General features: G+C 37.5%; 1 protein-coding gene across 32 annotated transcripts in view; it reads right to left on the minus strand.

Moving 5' to 3' along the window:
- The window catches only part of LOC114476328 (neurexin-1a-like), a 294,357-nt gene that overhangs the window by 107,837 nt on the left and 163,503 nt on the right, over positions 1–23,017 (minus strand). For 4 of the 32 annotated variants that reach the window (XM_028467734.1, XM_028467733.1, XM_028467732.1 and 1 more), the window contains exon 1: positions 11,186–12,145. The exons of the other annotated variants lie outside the window; for them this stretch is intronic. In XM_028467734.1, the coding sequence (XP_028323535.1) occupies positions 11,186–11,426 (241 nt within the window). In that variant the 5' untranslated portion in view covers positions 11,427–12,145. Of the gene's footprint in view, positions 1–11,185; positions 12,146–23,017 lie in introns of those variants that run through there. 32 annotated transcript variants of the gene reach the window in all.

The following is a 23,017-nucleotide window of genomic DNA, read 5'->3' on the forward strand; positions in this document are numbered from 1 at the left end:
CCTGTAAAGAGTCCCTGGATTAAAAAAAAAATATTCTATTTTCTTTTAACCTTTTCTTTTGATATTTTTCATATGATTATGTTTAGACACCATGAAAGAAAGAAATCAAGTTAAATATTTCCTTTGAGAACCACTAATAGTCTATCAGACTCAGGCCCAAGTGCAGTTCAATGTGCAAAAATAGACAAGTAATGATCAAAACCAAACAGTGGAGCTAAAACTCAGTCTCTGTTACACCAAATATATGTGGAAATAACAACACTATATTTGGACAGTTATGACTTATCTCATCCGACTTCATTGTGACTCATAACAAAAGTAAATTCCATGTTTTTATATCCATTTAATGCAATTTTCGAGATTTACTGTAAGAAAGGATGCATTTGAAAAAAATATCTTTCTATACATCTTTAATTAAAACATTTCTCCACAGCATTGCACATCTGCAATTTTAGTATCGTATTTCATTCCTGCACTGCTGTGAGAAGATAAGCCTTCACCTCATCATGGTTATGCTGCAGGGAACCCCCACCCCTCACTCTTCATCTCAGGAATCCATCAATTCATGGTTGAGGTAAAGTTGTACCCTCTGGGCGGGTAACATTATGCCATGAATGCTCAGTCAACCAGTGTCACTCACACCCTCTGCCTACACCCCCTGCTACCATCATTTCCCCAACGTCCTAAGTGATACATGAGCCCCTGCCTTGTGGAACAGAATGGCTCATCCAGGCAGAGCTGACAAGGCCCAGTGTCTTAATGGGGCAATATACCATACAGGCCCTTTGTTACCATGACCAGCTGCGTATCTGCCTCCCCCGCCAACAGGCTTGGCTCTGATAGAAGTGCCCCACAGTATCGGCAGCTTCTAATTTACTCTCTCATCATCACCTGCCTCATTTACTCCTCAGGCACAACGCTCCCTTTCTCCTACTTGAGGTCAGCCATTTTGTTTGCCAGCAATTTGTTGATTAGATTCTCCAGCATCCAGTGTTTGTTTTGATTACTTTCCAAAAAAGACACATCCAAGTTAAAGTTAAGGAAAGTCTTGCATTAATTAGTTTTAAGATTTTTCACTCCACGTTAAGAGCTTTTTTTTTTTTTTTATGTGCCATCAGACATTATTTATCTTCTCTGTGGAGGAATGCTTTGAACATCACAGGCTGTAAATGGTGTCTAGAAGCTGTTGTCTTCTCTGTTAGAAAGCCAACAGATGTGGAGTATGAATGTAGTTCTAATTACTGGGGGGAAAAAAAGACAAGTGCCCTGGATAATTACACATTGGAAGTGAGGATGAAAGCAGAGACTTGGGCTGACGCTATGATCTGAGACTGTAGAGACAACTCTGGCTGTCATTATCAAGTACAGCCAAACCCAACGCTTAAAAAGTCACTATACAAACATCTCTATTATTATGCTTCACCTATCATCATGAAACATACATTACACTTTGGAAGAAAATCGAAAGTTTTTGTGATTTCTGAATGTCTGTTTTTGGGGCACGAATCAGGGGTACTCAACTGGTCTCATCTTGGGACCCACAGTTTGCCACGGTCATTAAATCGCAACCCCACCTTTTTTTTTTTTTTTTATAGAACTCAACCAACCAAATGTAGTTTTTCAAAAATAGCTGTTGAAAAAAAAAAAATATATATATATATATATATATATATATATATTTTTTTTTTTTTATTTTTTTTTTTTTTAAATAAATCTTTTCCTGAAAAACATGCATTTCACAGCATGCCTGTCAAAATAAAAGTTTCTTTCAAAATAAAAGACCAGTCCAACATGAGGCGTTAAGTATTATCTATTTATCTTTGACCAGCTGTCCACGACCCACCCAGTACAGGTCTCCGACCCACGTTTGTGTCCCGACCCACCAGTTGAAAATCACTGATTTAAATTAAAGTTAGAAACTTGGTCCGAGGACTTTGGCATCTATAAACTACAAGGTGAAGATCTGCAAAATGATAACATTTACATTTTGTGTTTCTATACAGTCCAGAAAGGCAGTGAATTTGTTGTACATGGCTGAATATGAGACAGTCTTCAGCAAATGTTTTCCATAGTAGGAGTCCTTGAACTAGAGAATATTTCAGAACCTACAAAGTAATTTATTTAATAGGTAAAAAAATCTAATATACTGTATACATATATATAACATTTACCTTGCAATGTGTGTATCTGCACACAAACAAACCATTTGAGCTTTGAATATTATTGTGTTGCAGCAATGTGTAATTATGTAAAAATCTACAAAAGGTTAAGGGCAATACAACCATGATCTAAAGGACTTAAAAACATAAATATTAATGCGCAAAATATGTCTTCTTGTGTTTATATTTACCCTGCATGACACTGACTACTGTTTGCATTTTGTTATCCTTTGTTAGCCATACCCATGAGACCATGTGCACGCATTGGCTTTAATTGCAGGATTAAACATCTGCTCTGCATGTCTAATGCTGAGTAGCCTCACTTTGCAAGTTTGCTTAATAACTGGTGAGATAATATTTAATTAGCTGTATATCTTATGGAAATTGTACTCTTCAAATAAAGAACGTAGAAGATCAGGAGAAATAACGATCGACAGGAATAAACATTTCATGGATACATGGACCGATGTGTATATGTATGGGAGACTGTTACACAGTATCTACATACAGTACAGCCCTGGCAATTATACAGACAGCTATGTCTCCCCCTTATCAACAACAGTGTAGGAGCTGTGCTGTACTCTCGCTCATACAATAGCCACCTCGCTGCCAACAAATAACTAAGTATTTAAAAGAACGCGTGGGTATACAATGTAATTCTACACAGTGTTGCAAAATGTATGCTGATATTAGCTTGCGCATAGGTGTTAGGCAGGCGTGTTTTTATCAGCCCTTGCCAGCAGGCCTGAGGCTCTAAGAGATGGAATGAGCAATGAGGAAGGTGAAATCCCACACAATCCTATTAGAGTGGATTAGAGGGCAGCTTTCTTTCTGTTGCCACTCTTCTGCAGGTGAGCAATTGTAAAAAGCTTGATGATAATATAGAAAATAATAGTGAAGACATGGCTAGTTTAAACAGATGCCTTGTATTGTGACACAGGGCAGCCACTTATTTCTAAAACCTGATTTTTTTTATTTTTTTTTTATTTTGTTCACTACTTCTATTAGGCTTGCATAGACGATACTGGAGATTTTGGGTAATGATTTGTAAGCTTGGGATAATTTTAACGCTGTCAATCAAACCACCCACATCAAAAGAGCAGGATTGAGTTCATGCTTCCAAAACAGCACGGTGAAATTTAAGCTTCTTATCGATTCACTGATCAATGGCAATCATACTTTGTCATCTTCACCAGAAACCTGTCCTCTGTGGCCTGCCCTAAGTTCAGGGTTACCAGGCAGTAAAGGTTAAAAGAATTCACCCGTCAACCTCAGATCTTCCTCTTCGACCTCTCCCAAAATAATTAGTCCATTTTTAACGAAGCCAAACTTTATTTCAAGGTACTTTATTTCAATACTCTACATGCCCACATTAAGTGCACACCCTGCTTTATGACCCATTTTAATTAAACCAATGAAATGTCACTCTCCAGAGATGAAATTTCTTTTCTGTTCTAATTTGCGAAGTTGTTGCACTGCTCAGAGATTTTGACAATGATCACAAAGATAAAAGACAGTCGGAAAGAGAACATGTGGATTTCTTATTAGTGAATGTTTGAGAGTGTCGGGACAGGGAAGGCTGCTGCTGCTGCTGCCTCATTATGAGAACAGAAAATCACACATCTGGAAAATGGCAAAACCAAATTCAGGTTAGAAATAACTTGTAAGATTTAACATGCTTGATCTGGCTTATATTTCATTTAGTCGTGTGCTTATTTCTGGTAAGAAGTGTTCTGGCAACTGTCCTTAGCATCTTTAACCGGAGCCACAGCAGCAGCACTCCTTCACACTTTCTGTCATTCAAGCTGTTAATCAAATTTAACAGCAAATAAAAAAAACACCACATTTTGCCTTTGTGATGGATTAATTTACATATTATTATTACATCCTTTACCTCACATTATGATATTTCTTTTTTGTTTCCGTCTGTTTTTTTTTTTTTTAAACGACTATATTTTTTTCCCTACTCTATCCTCCGTATTATTCTGTAGTTCATAGATTTCCAAAGTGGGGTACAGGTACCCTCAGAGGTATGCAAATTGTCATAAAGGTTATGTGGGGAAAAAAAAAACATTTAAAACAGTGACAACATTGGAAACTAGTATATACTGTAAATAGACCAGTAGTCAGGAGCCTCCATGCATTTCCACAAATTACACATTGGACAACGTAAGACTAGACAACAGAGTGGTAGTGATTAGACAATCTCATTAAAAAAAGTGCAAATATGGCAAGAGCTACATTGCTTTGCGCTTGGGGTGTTGAAAAATAATTGATTCGGCGATATATCGCGATATTACGTCATGTGATTCTCGGATTGATTCTAAATGCATCCATATCCATTTTTTTTTTATATAAAAAAAATTAATAATATACATATTATTATTTTTTTGTTTTTTTTATTTAACCAGGAAAGTCTTTTCCACTGCAGGACTCATTGTAACTGCACAAAGAAGTGAGTTGAAACCTGAGCATGTTGACCAGCTTGTGGTTTTTCAATAAAATCTAAAAATAAAGTACTAACTTTCTGCATTTATTTGTTGTTCTAGGCATATACCTCAGTTAAGTTGCACTAAAGTCAAAGTTGGTTTAAAAGCCACTGACAGATTGTATGTTATTCTTTTATTTTAAGTTGTTGGCACATGGCATGTTAAAGCAAATGTTTTGAGTGTAAAATATGCCAATAAAATATATTTCATACATAATGTCATGAAGGTATACAAATTTACAGATTAGTTGTTCCTTAAGTCATATATTTAAAAAAATAAAATAATAAAAAATAAAAAATCGCAATAATTGCCTTGTACTTTAATAACGATAATCGTATCGTGACCTATGTATCGGGATACGAATTGTATCGCCAGATGCCAGGCAATACACACCCCTACTTTGCGCTAGCCAAGTGTGCTTGATGACCTTTGTCACCACATGCTTGTGTGAATGTGGATTTTCCTCTTTAACAAACATAAAACATTGATTAAGACTTTACATGAAGAAGGATTTTAAGACTCAGACTCAAATTCAGCCAAACATTTCAGAGTTATGTGCTTCTCATTAAAGTTTCAGGGTGATGAATATGTTACTGCTATATGGTCAAACAACAAACGTTTGGTCGATTTCTTTTCTTTTGTTTTGTGTGCTTTATATTATTATTATTATTATTATTACACATTATTCCTCAACAGGATAGGTAAACTTCAGAGACAAATTTCACCGTAGGGCTACATTGTATATGACATTAAATGATTATGTTTTTAAGTATGCAGGATGAGGGGGTACGGGACTGTGAAAAGTTTGGGAACCGCTGCTGTACTTTTTAATGTTGAAAATTTAGTTAAATAAACCCCCAGGGATTGTGAAATATTCTACAGTATCAAACTCTTTCTTTTTTATGTATCTTGTAAAACTTGTCAATGTCACTGTGACATTATGTCATTACAACCTTGCAGCAGTGCCTGCTGTGTGCAGTAAAAACTGTGCTGCACACTTCAAATTGTCAGTGAATTTTATATTGGACCAGAGGAAGCTTAACAGCTTTGCCTATCATGCTTGTTAGACACCACACAGATGTCTGACTTGTATTGAGCGAGTTTCATTGAAGAGTTGCACTTACTTTGTTTACACCTCTGACTTTTTAGGTAATTTTACAAACAGAACAAGTAAAAGTGAACTGTGAGAAAGAAGTTGGTGTGAATCACTAAGGGCCTTGTGGGTAGAAGAGCATCCCTGACTCAAGCACATCCAGGATACGCGCATGTGAGGGGAGCAGATTTCCCCTAGAGTCAAAGCGCTTCCTTTCCATCTCCATTTTCTAGTCTCCAATCCACAAATCGTACACATTACTCAGCTGACCTCACCTCAGGTCTCATTTCCCTTCTTCCAAAACGGCACAGACCACTGCAGGCACAAAGGACCGCCCACTCTGTCTGCTTGGATGGGTTGTGCCAACCATGGAAACTGGAGGTGGGTTTCAGTCAGATGGGAAACTTCTATGCACAGCGGGGGCCACAATAATGTGATTGTCTGATCCGAGGGCCACGTTATCAACATTCATGTCAGCATTTAAAAGAATGACCAATCTGAGCATTAATACGAGCTTGAAAACACATTTTGTGTGTTTTTAAATTCATTTTGTAGATTTTGCAATCTTTTTTGTGTGTCATTTTGTGTAATTTTGTGTGTCTTTGAAGTCCTTTTGTATATTTTTTTTTGTTACTTTTTGTACTTTTCTTGAAATTGTGTGCAATTTGCTGTCACTTTCTGTATTTATGGAGGTTTGTGTACTACGTTGTTCATAAATTAGTTAATTTAATCATGTTATTGTTGATTTCATGTTTTCACTGCTGATTTTAATGTTCATTATGATTTTTAAGCTGTTGAATGTTTTCTGTTACACTTTTTGATCATGTGAAGCACATTGCATTGTCTTGTGTATGAAATGTACTATACCAATACATTTGCCTTGCCTCGCCATATGACTTCCAACTTCATGAACTACAATTTTGTTTTGGGGGGGCCACACAAACTTAGACCACGGGCCGCATGTGGCCCCCAGGCAACCAGTTGCCTATGGCTGGTAAAAGTAATGAAGTTCTAAAATCAAAAAGGAAAACAACAAGGTCATACATGTATATATACTAAGTGTGTGAGCGCTAGTGGGTAAAAAAAAAAAAAAACCCATAACCCATAGAGCTAATGCACACAAAAAAAGCATGTTTGTTTCCCCAGAAGAAGAGAGAAAATAAATGACTGCAATCTCCACTCCCGCTTTCATGGGTCAATAACTGCCTATGCTCCCTCTAGAGCAGAGGAACATTGTACTCAGATCCTTATCAGGACAGCTATCATCTCTTCCACCGCAATGTAGCAAAGATACCGTCATCCACACACTATCGCAGAATGACATCAGCTCACAGACTTTACAAGCACACAAAAACACTGGAGGTGAGGCAGAACCAGAGACGATCCATTCCCTGCCTCTGTCTTTTTTTTTTTTTTTTTTTACAAAAATCCCTTCTCTCTTTGCTTTTTTTTTACCATACATGGACTCTGAAGCAGGTGTACATTTGAATCAATTTAATTCACTTATAATGCTACACCATCTTTCATCATATAGCTGGAGTTACAATGTGATGCACTGCAAAAGATCAGAGAGCAGCTGTTAGGTGGGACCTTTCCACAGAAGTGTTAGAGACATTGAATCATCATCAAACATGACCCACACTAAACATATGGGCTATGAAACAAAGGTGATGATGAATATGTGTAAAATGTGAAAAGAATATATGGTAGGAAGTAGGGGTGTTGAAAAAAAATTATTCGGGTGAAATATTGCGCGATTCTCTGATCGATTCTAAAAGCATCCATATTTTTACCTTTATTTAACCTGGAAAGTCTTTTCCACTGCAAGATACATCATAACTGCACAAAGAAGTGCACTGAAACCTGGGAATGATCACCAGCTTGTGTTTTTTCAAGAAAATCTAAAAATAAAGTACCAACGTTCTGCATTTATTTGTTCTAGGCATATACCTCAGTTAAGTTGCACTAAAGTCAAAGTTTGTTTAAAAGATTGTGTTATTTTTTATTTCAAGTTGTTGACACATGGCATGTTAAAGCCAATGTTTTGAGTGTAAAATATGCCGAGGTGTACACATTTACAGAACAGTTGTTTCTTAAGTCATATATGAAAAAAAAAATAAAAAAAAATTGCAATAATTGCCTTTACTTTAATATCGGGATATATCATATTGCGACCTATGTATCGGGATACGAATCATATCGCCAGATGCCAGGCAACACACATCCCCTAGTAGGAAGTATATTTTTAAACAGACACTGAAAAATTGCCATAGCATTACCTTAAAAATGATTATCATGAATATGATCTTATAAGTAGTGCCCAGAAAGTCCCATTTTCTCGTTAGAGCCTGAATAACACTTAATCTTCACTCTCAATGAAAAAGAACAGCAACTACATGAGAAAATATGATAACCTAGTTAGGCAGCATATCGAGTGCCATATCCATCTCAGGGAAAGAGGACTATCACCTCTGGGAGCCTGTTCATGATAAATGGAATGTCTGATACTCAGACTTGATACTGTCTGAACCTCATTACTGCTAGCCCTAAACAAACAATGCATCACACTCCAACTCAATTTCATACATCCTGACCATGGTAATTTTCTTCTTCGTTCGACATAAATCAATGACAGGCATTCGAGTTTAATACAGAGGAAACAATGGTTGTCTTCTATTTTACTATCCTAATACACACTCTGACAAGAAGTGTGCGTTTTTAAGCAACATTACTTACAGAGAAAAATGTGGAGCTCACATTAAAGAAGACGTCTAGAAGGGCTGGATAAATCACTCTTCAAAAGAAAGCAAAATGTGCTAAATAAAGCCACAAACTAAGAAAAAGGTATGTGTCAATGACCAAAACAAGACATTTGCATACAAAATGGTCAGGACTTTGTTTGGACTGAAGACAAAGCGATACACAACCAACCAATCACATTAATGCACTTTAAATGATAGGTCTCAAGGTGAATAATAAAACTTTATTACCAATACGTGTGAGAAATGTCTTTGGAGTAATTTATATGGACTTTTTAACACTTTTAACAGCCTGCATTGCCACTTGGGAGATTTAAGCCAATCAACGTTAACAAATCATGACAATGTTACGTCCGGCAAACTCCACTCTGCTCCCATAAAGTCTATAATGAAATAGCATTTCAATCAGACATTATGTGACACCCAGTTCCATGAACATTATGATGTAATTCCTAAGAAGACCAGGAATATTACGATGTAGGGATTTTGACATTGCGATTACGAGGAAACGAGAAATGGGACTTTGAAAAGTCGGTGGATATGGCCTCTGGATGCCACTATCAGCCATCTTACTCCAGATTTACGCTTGCCTTCCGGCTGAACAAGAAAGACACCTTAAAACTGACAAGTCTACGCAACCATGGGAACGATCGGGTGCCTTTAACATTATTAAACCAGTTTGGAGTGAATGGCGCACATCTTTGGGTAACTACTCCTTCACAATTTGTCAAACATGTTGACCTCTATACAAGCGTTTGAAGTGCTTTTTATTGCATATGCAGCTTCTAAATTGCCTCTCATTCCCATTATTAAAGTTCAACTACAGTAGTCTTTCAGTCATTTGGGCTGAGTTAGTAAGCCTTTAAGAGATATTCACTAATACAAAAACAGTGATAGGCTCCTACACATAGGAATGTAAGAGTTTTAAATAGGTTCTAGTTGTATCACTGAGGAAAGTGATAAGACAGATTGAGAACGTTTATCATGTTGAATACTGAATTTACAAAATAAAGCTTTGCGGTATCTGGGTACTCTATCCTCTCACGTTCCTCCCAAAAAAATATGTATATTTGGTTAAATACAGTTTCACACGGAGCCATCGTGTGAATGACTGATAGTCTCTGTTGGGTAGCTATAGCTAGGTCAAGGCTGTACAACACTTTGTAACCTAGGGTCATGTCAGATAGGCTTCACTAATCCCCTCTGACCCTAATGTGTAGAAAAAATGACTTAATTCTAAACTGTATCTAGCTACAACTATAATTCAATGGACACAATTGTCGTTTTGTGTGTGCAGAGCAGTTGTTTAAGGAACAGCCCAAATGAAAATTAACCCAATTTTAGTAAAAGACGACAACAGAGCTGGCAGAGTTGACAACAGCTGGTTTGTCCTGCAGCCAGGTATCTTGTTAAACAGCATGTCTCCTGATATGCATTTATGCAGCCTCTCCACTGATCAATTTAGTCACTTTCCTGAGAAAAAAGCTCTTTCTCTGGCTCCAGCAAGCAGTCACAAGCAATCATGGCATGGAGGAGAAGCTACAAATATGAAATCAAGTTGTGGCATCTGCCTAGAAGTGCCAAGCACCATTAGGCCCCTGGGAAGGGCACAAGATGAGCACAGTACTGTTCAATCAAGACAGGGCAAAATATTTTAGGCTAATTGCTTCTTGCCTTGTCTTAGTAGACCCCCCCCCCCCCCCATCTTCTTTAGAATCACTGGGGAGCAGTGACTCCATTCTTTACTCAGGTCTCAGTGCAGTAGACTATTTTTTTTCTTCCACCAGTTGTGCAATGAAAACATTGTGAAAGTAGTAGTGAAGCTTTGTAAAAACATGTGTTACAATGTTATTATTAGATATCTGTTGTGAAATTTCTGCTCTGTGAGTTCCTCAACATTACGTCAGTGTTTCACCAGTTTTGATTACGTCACTCGAGCAGAAAGTCTGAGCAGTTATTCTAAATAAAAAAAAATTGTATTTGTTTGGTTTTCCACCAATATTCTCAATTGGATTCTGGAACAGCATGGCTGTCTAAACAGGGATTGAAAAACAACACAGGTTTAAAAATTAGAATTAAACATAGCAAACAGTTACTTCCAAAAATAATTCTCACCGGCAGCAGTAGAGTAAAAATGCTGCAGTCTAAGATGGATATTTGGGGTGAGGTTATATAAGACCATATGGACTCAGTTTTTTTTTTTATTTCCTATTTCACTCTCTGTCTCTGTGTCTTGAACTTTGCTGCCACATAGGGATTAGGGAAGCCTCGTCCACACCCCGTGTCAGACTGGGGGCTCGGCATGGCTCAACATCCTGCAAAACTGCAGGGCAACACATCTATTCCACAACACCCAGAGGCAATGTAGAGAACCAAACCCTTCTAATCCTGTCTAATCTGGACACAGAGGAGCATCTGGATATAGGGATAGGGCTAATCTCAGACATGGAGGGCGCATTGCTTGGACAGAGGAAAATGGATGCGTCTGGAGTGAACTCACCTGGTATTTTAGCACTAGATATATCTTGATAACTGTATTAATTTAAAAAAAAAACTAGAACTTGAGGGATGTGTAAATCTTCAATCTTGAATTTAAGACATAAAAATAAGGATTATGTCCATTTAAGCACATAGAAACTATTTAAATGCACAGTTCACTTTTTCAGAATTTTGGTAACTACTTACTGTGTCCTGCCCTGAGAGATGCAGACGATCTGTGGATAGCTATAGGCACAATATGGTGACGCTTGTTTCCATGGGAGAGGTGAATATGGTGAAGACTCTCCACAGTACCTGGTTCAGACCCTGCCACAAACCCAAGGGCAATGATCCACAAGGCCAGATGAGTGAGTGAAGCTGAATTCCGCTTTAGGGGCTCAGATAAGGGCCTCAGGGGATCAAACTGTGTCCTCCACTCTTTGAACATCTTCCCCGAGTGGCCAGGTGAGGCGTCAAATCAAGGTAGGACTTCACAGAGCCTTACAAACCCATGACTTCTCACCTTTCCCCAATCTCAGTACGATCGGAAATAAAAATGAAAACCAGTGAAAGCGGACAGTGGACAAAATGTCGTCAATTTTGAAGTTAAAAGGCTGCTTGTTGTTTTCCAGTGAATTAAGAAATCCAAAGCAGCACCCAGGCAGGGAAAAGATAATCATTGATCAATTATTTTAGAAAAATTCAAAACATACATGCAATGAATAAATCCCATCTCTTTCAAGTCCTTTAGTTCCAGTTTCCTACAAAATTAGAAGAATCTTCTCATTCCAATAAGTGTCAAGTAAAAAGAAGCCCAATTAAGGAGCCTTGGAGCACTTGAGCAAAGTGAATGTCTTCAGGACATCAAGACAGACATTCGGAGTTTCCCTTCTTTTCCTCCTCCGGTGATCTCAAAGGATGCCCAAAGAAAGGGGACCATAGTTATATCCAAGTGTCATTTGCATGTGTCAGACAGCTGCAGAGGCGAAGCACGGTGGACTGCGTGATTGCACCTGTAAGTTGTGCCAAGTTGCGCACCCGTTCTCCATCTAGAGACGCCTGCTCTCCGTAAGACCAGGAGATAGCAGCAACAGTACCTGGGAGAGCAGCCCTGGGCAAGAACACACACTCACAGACAGGCAGCATCGGCAGAGCGGTTCCAAGAGATGTGCGCAAGAGAAAGAAAGGAGAGAGGAGGAGGTAGAGAAGAAGGAGGAGAGAGAGGAGGACACAGGGAGGGGAGGGGGGGGGTGCTCAACAGCCAGCCAGGAAGCGAGAGGGAGAGTGGCTATGCAAATGGGCAGCATTCACAGAGCGACTCACTGGAGCCTGAGTGCATTGCAGAGGAAGAGCCTATTTAGACAGAATAGCAGGAATTGAAGCAATGTCCCCCAGCCCTGATTCCTTTCACAGTCCCTCTCCCATCTTCTATACTCTCGCTGCTCAGTCTATTTCAATGCATTCTCCTGAATGGACATATTTCACATAAAATATAGCAAGCAAGACTACAGGAAAAGCTTAAATCAATTTCATTTCTACTCTTCATCATCACTTTTCTCTGTTTCCCTCCTGTTTGATTTGTTTAGTGTTTTCTTCTCTAACTTCTCATCTGTTAAAAATCATGAAGAAAAAAAATAAAAATAAAGTCAAGCAGTACAACCTAGTTCCTGCATTTTCATCGACTTTAAGAAATACCTTTTATGTTTCCTCACGTTCTGGACTTTTAAAGTCCATGCGCTAAGACAAGTGATCTATCTCCCTCTGTGTTTCCCTCTCCCATTTGTTTCAAACATATGCACACGCATCCATAGGATGTCAGCATGTAGCCACATACGTAAACAAAGCACGCAAACGTGCCAAAGCATTCCACTGGGAGCTGTCCACGGTTCTGAATCTGGCCCATTGTGCCTTACCTGCTTTATAAAAAAACACTTCTCACAAGAAAAGAGAAGCTGCCTGCAATACCAGGGCGCAGGGAAGCCGTGTTACAGGAATCTAGAGGACGTAAAAAGCCTCGCTGATAAACACAATCCGGTTCAGCTGAGAAGTGCACTCAGTGTTCAAGGTTCAGGACTGGAGAGCACAAGGCTCAGCTGCAGTGCGCCTGTCGTTGTTTGCACACTGGCCATTCAACATCCTTCCCTTCCAAACACTCTGCTCTAAGCTGGGGAAGGGGTATAGGAAGGGTGGTGGTGGGGTCTGTAAGCAATGCTGAGCTGATCTTTATGGTTTACAGGGAATACACAGGCATTTCAAGCCCAAAGGAAGCCAACTTAGCCAGTGTGACAGAGAGGATAATATGTCTATTTTCTGTCAGTCTTTGACTGTTAACAAGAAAGAAATGGCAGCAAAAAAACAAACTAATAACTGAACATTTACAATTTAAGTGATTCAACCGTTGGATATACTGTATATTAGTATGTCTCTGTTGGAAACAAAGCAGCTGCAATCTGATTTCAAATAGGTAATTGCTATATGATGAACCATTACCAGGGAATGAAAACAATCTGCCATCTGGCATGAGGACAGATGAGGATACTTCTCGGTAGTATTTAGTGCCGTGTGACTATAAAGTCGGCGGAAAACAGCTGAAGTTCAAAAACAGATGCATCAGGCGACTGTGCTGTTCTCACCTTGTAGGTCTCAATCACTCATCTCAGCCACCTGGTGCTGAAAGGTCAGCTGCGTGGAAGCTTTTTCTCTTACCATTTGCAGTGGTGAGAGGAAATTCTTTCAGCTAAATCTGTTTACACACTTCATGGTGATCAGCGCAGCAATCTGTGTAATTACGTCTGATAAAGAAATCAATCAAAGCGGCTCATCAAGGATATGAATCTCAGTTATAACTGGAAACTTTTTCAAAGTAACAAAATGGAAAATTTAGTGAAGCTTTTAACAAAATGATTCAAAGAGTTGCTGTTTATCTGCGTTGTTAAGCATCTCAACATCTAAGGGTAAATTCTGTAGCAAGTTAACTTGAAACCTCCATCAGGCTCATCATTACACCTCTGTTCCATTGTGCCCCCAAGTGGTGAATCTGTAAAGTGCATTTTATTTGGTTTACAACAAAAGGGTAAAGTCCAAGTTTATTTTAATAACACAAGGTGCCTTATGAATATATGATTCTCTGTTTTATGTAGGGATACATCATACATGCAGTGAGCTACAATGTGACCTACTAATCTACTTCTAAACAATTCCTATGCACTTATTCAGTAACATTTGACCTTCTTTTCAAATACTGTACTCAGACAATAAAACGGAAGACAAAAAAAAAAAAAAAAAAAAAAGGCCAAAGACATGAGTATTGCTCAATTCCCTCTTTGTATGAAACCTGTGAATGCAACCTAAACCCATTTCATCAGCAACAATCTCAGGCACAGCTGTTTTATCCAAATAATTGTAATATGTTGGCCACCAAATGTGGAAAGATGTCACAACAGAGTGTTTCTTCTTTATTCATTTTTTTTTTTTTTTTATCATTATTTGTATTTTTCTTGGTTCCTTATTTTGGCTATGAGGAGAGATAATCTTTGTTTCTATTTTTTAGACAAAAAAATAATGATATTCCTGATGCATGTCCTATGAAAAATCTTCCACATGTTTTATTTATATATACTATATTTGTGTGTGTTTAGATGTTTATTATACATATAACTTGCATCTAAACCAGAATTGACGGATTAGTCAAAAAAAGAGAAATCTGTTGTATTTTTTATTTTTTTTTACATCTTTTTTAAAGGCTAAAACAAAGCAGAGATAATAAGAAATGATGGACTGAGCTGATGAGAGATATTGGAGGACTAGAGGGAAATGAATGGAAGAGCGGCAGATGGGTGGTACCTGACCTGACTGAAGTGAGGCCTTTAAATCAGCTAAAGAGCCATCAGGCAACACTTCATCACTGGTAGAGAGACCTTTTGGAGCAGGGGTGGGCCATCCAGGTCCTTTAGGGCTGCAATCCTGCATGTTTTAGAAGTTTCCCCTGCATCCACACACCTGTTTCTAATGATCGTGCTATCATTCTGCTCTGCAGAAGCCCCGAGGAGCAGAGGGAGAACTAAAACCTGCAGGAGCGTCACCATGGAGGACCTGGATGACCCACCTCTGTTTTAGAAGATCAGACATTTTAAGCCACTTCGACAGCAGTGCTTCTGCCTCTTAAGAGCCGTCTCTGCTATTACTCGGAAATGTATAGTCAAGGATGTAAAATTTTGATTAACACATTTAGCAGAATCCCACAGGGGTTGGACGCACTATCTACAAGCAGGTGCGGTTTAATATACATGATGCTTGAGGTGGATTAAAATAAATTGAGCATGCAAAGTAAGTCATGCACAGATCAGGTGTACCTGTTGTTTGCTGCAGCAACACATCTGTGTCAAGCTGAGTAACACATGTGCCCCAGTGAATTGGAGCATCAGGGAGTTGCAGCTCTATGTAGCTCTACGGTAAAGAGTAAACTGACATCAAGAGTTATGAATGAAAACATTCCAGCTATGAATATTTACACATTCTCGCGAAAACAGACATGTCTGATTAGATACTAAAATCTGGAGGGTGTTCAGTGGCACAATTTCCAGTGTTGTTATCTCAGAGTTTGGAGATGATGGAACATTATGCGTTGTTGATTTGCTAATGCTACAAAACCTTACCTTAGAAAACTATATACAGCATATCAAACACATTGAAATTAACAAAAAATAATATATAAAAAATATTATATTTCAGAGAAAGTTAAAAGCGTGTACTGTATACTGAGAAGATGAATAAAATGTTAAATTTAAGTATAAACATGTAGTGTATGAGCATAATACAGAACAGTTTGTCCTCAAGTGGGCAGCAGATTTGATCAGTATATTTGCCAGAGCTTCATTTTAAATGTTCTTAACTAATAATAATAATTAATTTTAAAAAAAGCCTTTCAGGCCACCCAAAGACATGTTACAATGAAAACAGAATAATAAAAACAGTGCAATACATTAAAAACAAAATCATACAAAAAAAAAAAAAGAGCAATATAGGTGAAATTAAGGTTGAGAATTACAGAGAATGGGAACCTTTTTTAAAATTAGGTACATTTTGTGGGAAGAATGTAAGAATTAAGTAGGTTTTTGAAATTATTTTAACAATATGAGATTAAAAATGACTGCCATCACGTGATATAAACATGGGGAAACTATGAACCCTGCAAATATTGTGGAGTTTCATTGAATTAGTGTAATTGAAGGGACAGAGATATTGACAATTTGATTATTTAGTAATTTTCATTATTCATGTTTTTTGTGTCTTTTTTTTACTTTCTCCTGTGAGCAGAATTGGATGCTTTAACGGACTACATTTGTCCCCCGAGCCTTGAGTTTACCTTTTTAAAAGGTGTTAAGGAACCAACTCAACACAACTGAGTAAAATCTCAAAGTTTATCCAATTACGAACCAAGATTTTAATTTTCAAAATTTGATGAGGGATTTTTCCATTTAAAACTGATGCAGAAACACTATATTTGACATGGATCCTCTCCAAATTGTCATGGAATCTTACATGGCCCCATTAAGAACTTTTGACATCATCCTGCTAACAAACAAAACAAATTCAATGAATAAATAATTGCTGCAACCCAGATCCGATCCACATAAAACTTGGTGGGATAATTGGGGTACACCTACAATAACTATAATAGTTGATATCTCAAAAACAATTGTTTTTATTGTCTCATTCCTTGGTATGAGCTGAGCTATGTCAGATAAAAGCTACAGTGAGCAATGCAAAACCGGCTGGTTCTGACTGTAAGTCTACTGCAAACAAGTTAACCATATTGCAAAGAGTGTTTCATATTTTCTTCTTCAAAAACATGATTTCCAGCAATAAAATAATCTGCCAAACACTAATATGAATCATTTAAATTGAGGCTTTGCCCACCATATGGTTTCGTTACAAAGGAGCACAATGAACTGATGCTAATGTCTGAACCGTGTGAAATATAAACCCAGCACTGTCTCTGTCATCATTCATGATGCGGTATGAACAAATACAAGTTTCAATACAAACGCATTGTTTTAGATATTGTATCTCCATATTGTTTATGTCAGTCAGCACATGTTCAACAACGTGCCTAAAGGTTTGATTGTTTGAATATTGAAAAGTCTGTTATGTCTGATCTTTCTAAGTCAGCAGCAATTAAATATTGTATTTCTGATTTATCTGTAGCTCTAGATCTCGATACATAAATACATATATATATATTTTTTTACTACAGCTACACATCATTAGGCGATCAACTCCTACGTCACCATTTACCACTTGAGCTGCTGTGGCACAATTATTAACAATTCTATAAAAGAAGTACTGTATAACAGACGCACATGTACGCTAGGAAAGATCAGTAAATGTCATGGTTTTATGTAAAACACAGCAGTCTCTGTGTATCACAAGAAGGTTTGTGCAGCACGCTCAGCTCATTATGAAAGCAAAAATAAGTAACGCACTCGAGCTGATAAAACAGCCCATTAATAGGAAACAAAGCACAAAAAAAAAAACAAACCCGTCATAAAATGGCTGTGGAGAATTAGAATGACATCATTTCCATTTGGAGCAAAACAAAGAAACTCAACTAGACATCAATTCACATTCATTCTAATGCTTCCGTTGCCGCAATTGTCTCAGGCATTGATTTAGTGGAGTCACTAACAGCAGTTAAAAATAGCTCATTAAAAATGCTCATGTTACAGTTAATAAGGAACACGACTGATTGATTTTTGCATTTGATGAAAGTAGCTCCTACATTTTAATGTTTACGCGAGACACATGACATTCCCTGGTGGTGTTCAAGTAAATATGTAGCTCTGATAATTGCTTTGCATCGCCATTTATTTTCACAAACATAGTAAAAATATATATATATATATATATATATATATATATATATATATATATATGAGAGAGAATTTAATTGCTCTGCACATACACTGCACACAGTATACTTTCCATAAGCAGAGCACAATGAGCATGCCTCAATATTTAGGGAACAAATATATATCCACCATTTTTACTTCCCAATGCATAAAAATCCCGCACCAGATCTATTTTTTTTCGTAGGAACCAATTTGAAGACTTAAATCAAGCACATAAGAAAATGATATGTAGAAATCCTTGGATGCCAATGCGTAATAAGGTTGTGAGCGTGTGTGTACGTATTGTATACACACACTCACACTGGTGTGAGTTAGTGGGCGTGTGCATGTGTGATGATGACGTTTCAGAATGCATAAGCTAAATCTTAACTGTCAGTGAGAGGGGGACAGGGGTCACAGGTCAGCAGCTTTCCACAAGATCCCTCTCTATCTCCCCTGACAGTTCCCAAGATGCACTGGGTTACGAGTTCACGGTGTGTGTGTGTGTTTGCCTATCTGTCTCAAGTAGATCAGTTTCCTTCTGAGAGTATTTTGCCTCAAACAGGTCAAGGACGGACTCCTCCAAGGATTCCAAAGCTTCTTTATTAATGAGCTGCTTTCCTGTGTATCTCCTGAACTGGGACAACAGTTTATTTCAGTAAACTTCCACTACTTTTTACAAATATTACTGTACAGATTCACATTTCCAGTCTGAACACCAGAGATGTAGTTCACCTTGACATGATGTCATCATGATCAGGAAACAAAGATCATTTTGAAATGCCAAAATAAAGTAAAGCTATAGAGCAGCCAACCAATAGGCTAATGCCTTAAACACTAACAGCAGACAACGCAAACCTCTGCCAAGCACCAAATATCTACTTTGCCAGATAATGTCAGTTATCTGGATCATGATCCTGATCATGGAACCAGGATCACTCACACTTTAAAGGCTTGGAATAAATGTATATCCCCATTAATAATGGTAAATGGACTTGATTCATATAGTATATATACAGGTAGTATATATTTTTACCACTGAGGTACTGTAGTTCCAAAGTACTTCACAATATCAACTCATTCACACACACGCACACACACACCAATGGGACAGAGCTGCCATTCACGGCACTAATCAACCATTGGGAGCAACTTATGGTTCAGGGTCTTGCCCAAGGACACTTCAATACATAGACAGGTAAAGCCCTGGGATCTGACCCCCAACCTCTCAATCAGAAGACCACCCCTCTGAATGGGCACCACCACTTTTTTTCAAAAGATCACAATGAAATCTGTATGGATGAAACTCAGGGTAATTAAAGAACCAACCCAAGATAACTGAGTCAAATTCCATAAAGATTGGTCAATTATAGAACCGAGATATAAATTTTGAAATGACTGATTTGTTTGATTTTTGAAACCAAATCCGTAAATTGATCCACATCCCTTCCAAAATCGAATGGGATCTTCCATGGCGTAAGGTGCATCTTTGCACAGTTCCACATTCACTTTGATTGACAGTCTCAAAAACAGGAAGTCAAAGCCTATTGGCTGGGCGCACTCGGCGATCGTTTCCATTTGTATAGCGGTCTATAGGACGAAGGCGTGACGCATACAGGTATATTGTCAAATAGCTAAAAGTGATAAAGTATCTTAATCTTAAAGGAAATAACACAAGGATTAACACATCATTTTTTTTTTGTGCAAAAGACTGGAAAGAATAATCTCATAACGTGTCTAGGCAACAATAGAAGTGAAACCAGTGCTGTCTAGTGTGCATGTTCATTCATGTCTAACTTGCCACTTAGATTATGAAGTGAGGATTGCCTAAAGCAGAGCACGCACTGCACAAGCGTGTCAATACAGAATGAATGAGGCCATGGGAGGTGTCCTTCCTGCACACAATGCTGCCACAACTACAGTATAAAATATCACTTATGCTGAATGAAAGTTCAGATGTTGTAATGTTGCAATTCATTTTTAGATAATGTAAAGCATAATATACTGTAAGTAATGCTCCATCCTGTTATGATCATTAACATATAAGTAATGCTATATATTAATCCATACACTGCTGGTGCTGTACTGCTAATTGATAATAATGGACTGTACTAGTTTTATAGTGTTGGAAAGACTTCTGTATTTATTTACAATTTGCCTGTCTTTATTGCTTTGTCTTGTTTCCTGTGCTTAGAAAGCCTATATCCTGTCTGTAATAAATATAGAGCATGTAAAGCAGGTTTCCTCTCTAACCCATTCAGTTCAGACAGCTATATCACTGATGCTCACATTGGCGGGGGTTGTAACTGATGGGTATGGAATCACCACCCGCACAGTCTCCAGATAAGGCAGGATTAGATTAGTGTCACATATAAAACCTGCCCTTTATGCACGGAACTGTTTGAAGATAGTTGAGTTCAAGGGCAATTCAAGTGGATGTGCTTTATTAACCTCGCTCAAGGTGTAGAGAGACTCACTGGGTGTTGGGGTTTATTAAAAACAATTCAGAAATCCTCAGGAAATACTATAAAGCTAGTTTACAGCCAACTGGGAAGCCCCAAGGCAATATTTCCTTTTTCTAATGAGACATTTGTAAGTACATTTGTATCTATGTATTCTAAATATTACAGAAATAATCAAATATATATATATGTGATTTATGTTTTATCATTCAAAAAACAATTTAAATGTGATTTCACGTTATAAATTGGAACAAAAAGTGAAGCTGTTATAGATTGTAGGGGTGAGAACCTCTGGGCACCTCACGATACAATACGAAATGCGATGCAAAGCTTAAGATAACGATTATCTCACGATATGACAATACTGCGATTATCGATATATTGGTCAAAAATCAATCTACGATAATCTATGACATAACAAGATATTTTATATCTCTGAAAGACAATAAATTGAAAAAGTGTCCTATGAACAGTGACACTTTTAGTGCAACATTTCTGTATACAAGTGTCAATATACCAATGTAAACGAATAAGCATCTCTAATAATGCAAAAAATAGGGTCTTTCTTACCAGTGACACCAGTATTGTGCAATATTCCAGTAAACATTATGGTTCCTTCAATAAACAGACAAAATTTCTGTGAAGACCTACCTGCACATTTTAGTGAAAAAAGGTTTTGAAAAAAAAAACAAATATTAGGAAAAAAAAAATTAAATCCATAGTGCGACCATATCGATAATCGATCGTGCGAAAAAAAATATTGCGATATATTGCCGAATCGAGATATCATCACACTCCTAATAAATTGTAGTAAAAAGGTGCATATTTAATCATGGCTGAGATAGGAAATAGTTGCAATGTGGGACAAAGTGTAAATATAATATAATATGTAAAAGAACATATTGCACCTGTAAACAACAAGATTCCCCAGGAAAATTTAAATAGTAATCCAAGTGTAACAAAAGGAAAATGCATCACATGGTTTATTTGAGGTAAAATAAGCAGTTTCCAAATTAAAAAAAAAAAGTTCTCTTTTAGAGATGCATTAATGAAGCGCCTTCAAGATATGTTTCCCTGCTCACTTACTCTTGTGCAGAATGTTATTGTTGGATTTTTACTAAATAAGCAAAGATACAATCTGACAGTGCCTGCAAAACCCATACAAAACCACCATGCAAGTGAATTTAAAACATAAATATATAAATAAGAAATAACTCCCAATTAAAGATTAACAAAATTGAAAAAAAAAAAAAAATTCAATTAAATAACTCTAAACTGTGAAATCCACATCGTGTCAACACTGGAAAAGTTTTAGAATGTATTTCTTATTTTTAAATGTATTTTTAAGAACTCTAAGGATAAGAGAAGAACTCTTATCCGTAATGGTATTTTCGAATTATAGCACAGCTCTCCTGGGGGCCATGTTCAATAGCCTGAGTTTATGAGCGAGGGGAATATTTGCAGTGTAAGTTCATCGCCCAGCACGATAGTTTAGCTGTTATTTGGTCTCAACACTTTAATTAGTATTGTGTGAAAAACAACAGCTTCTTATTCCCTGTCAATGTGTCCCTTCAGGCTGCCAATTAATAGAAAAAACCTCTAGATGTAGAATCTTTTCACTTCATTGCCGTAATGGTTATCAATGAGTGTCTGATTAAGTGAAAAAAAAACACAATAAAGACGACGTAATGTGCAAAATGCTTCATCGAACTCAGATTTTTAAAGAAGCCTCCATGTATAGAGCAGAGAAAAAGTAAAAAGATTGTTTTTAAAATACAAAGTTTATGTTGCTAGAGAGAAATCTGAGCTTTGTCACGCTATTCGAACAGCAGCATGAGTTGATAAAGCCATTCGACATCTGTCACACTGCAGCTTGTTCATACTAATGATGCAATGCCAGCATGAAGCTGCATCACATATTAAGCAAATGACATGCATTCTCACAGCTGTGTGCTCTGTTGTAACATTAGTCAAGTGAACTGTTCAACCCCCCACCCCCCCCAAGTCAATGAACATCTTTTTTAATTTTTTTTTGTTGTATGCTGCTACCTGCAAAGATTTCATCACTGGGGCAAAGTTACTGACATATTACAGCATTCAGGGAGAGAGCAAAGAAGACCTTGTTTCCATGCCAACATCCTTTTACCGAAATGTGTCCATTGCTTCCTGCCATAAAAAAGCTGGTTTACTTCACACAGTTAATCGTGGTAAATAACGATAAAAGTAACCAATTAAATAAAGGCAGTGGTGAAAATAGGTCAAAAAAGAGAAAAATTAGACTAATCTATAAATCTGCTTACTAAGCAGGCAAATATATCACCTCTGTAAATCCATCTGGATACAGCAGTTATCAACTATGGGTGGGAGAACACATATTTACATCTTCCAAAATACCTGCAGGCATTAACGCACACTGCACGTAAAGTGTGAAAATGTTCACAGAATGTCCCATAAAAGTCTGCTTTAAGGTACGCATCAGTATCGTGTGGTCAACGCTCTTAAGTGAAAAGGAGGATACATGACAAACCGAAACCAAAACCCAAAGATAAGTGCAAAATTAACATGGGCATTAGTTTTAAAAAGCATTGAAGGAATGGAAACCAAACTAAAAATGGTCATTGTAAAATTTCAAGAGAAACTAAACCCCTGCTTTCTCCTGACCTGCTACGAGGAGGGAAATTCAAAAA

The sequence above is a fragment of the Gouania willdenowi genome, chromosome 15 (assembly GCF_900634775.1).
Source record: "Gouania willdenowi chromosome 15, fGouWil2.1, whole genome shotgun sequence".
NCBI classification, from domain to species: domain Eukaryota; kingdom Metazoa; phylum Chordata; class Actinopteri; order Blenniiformes; family Gobiesocidae; genus Gouania; species Gouania willdenowi.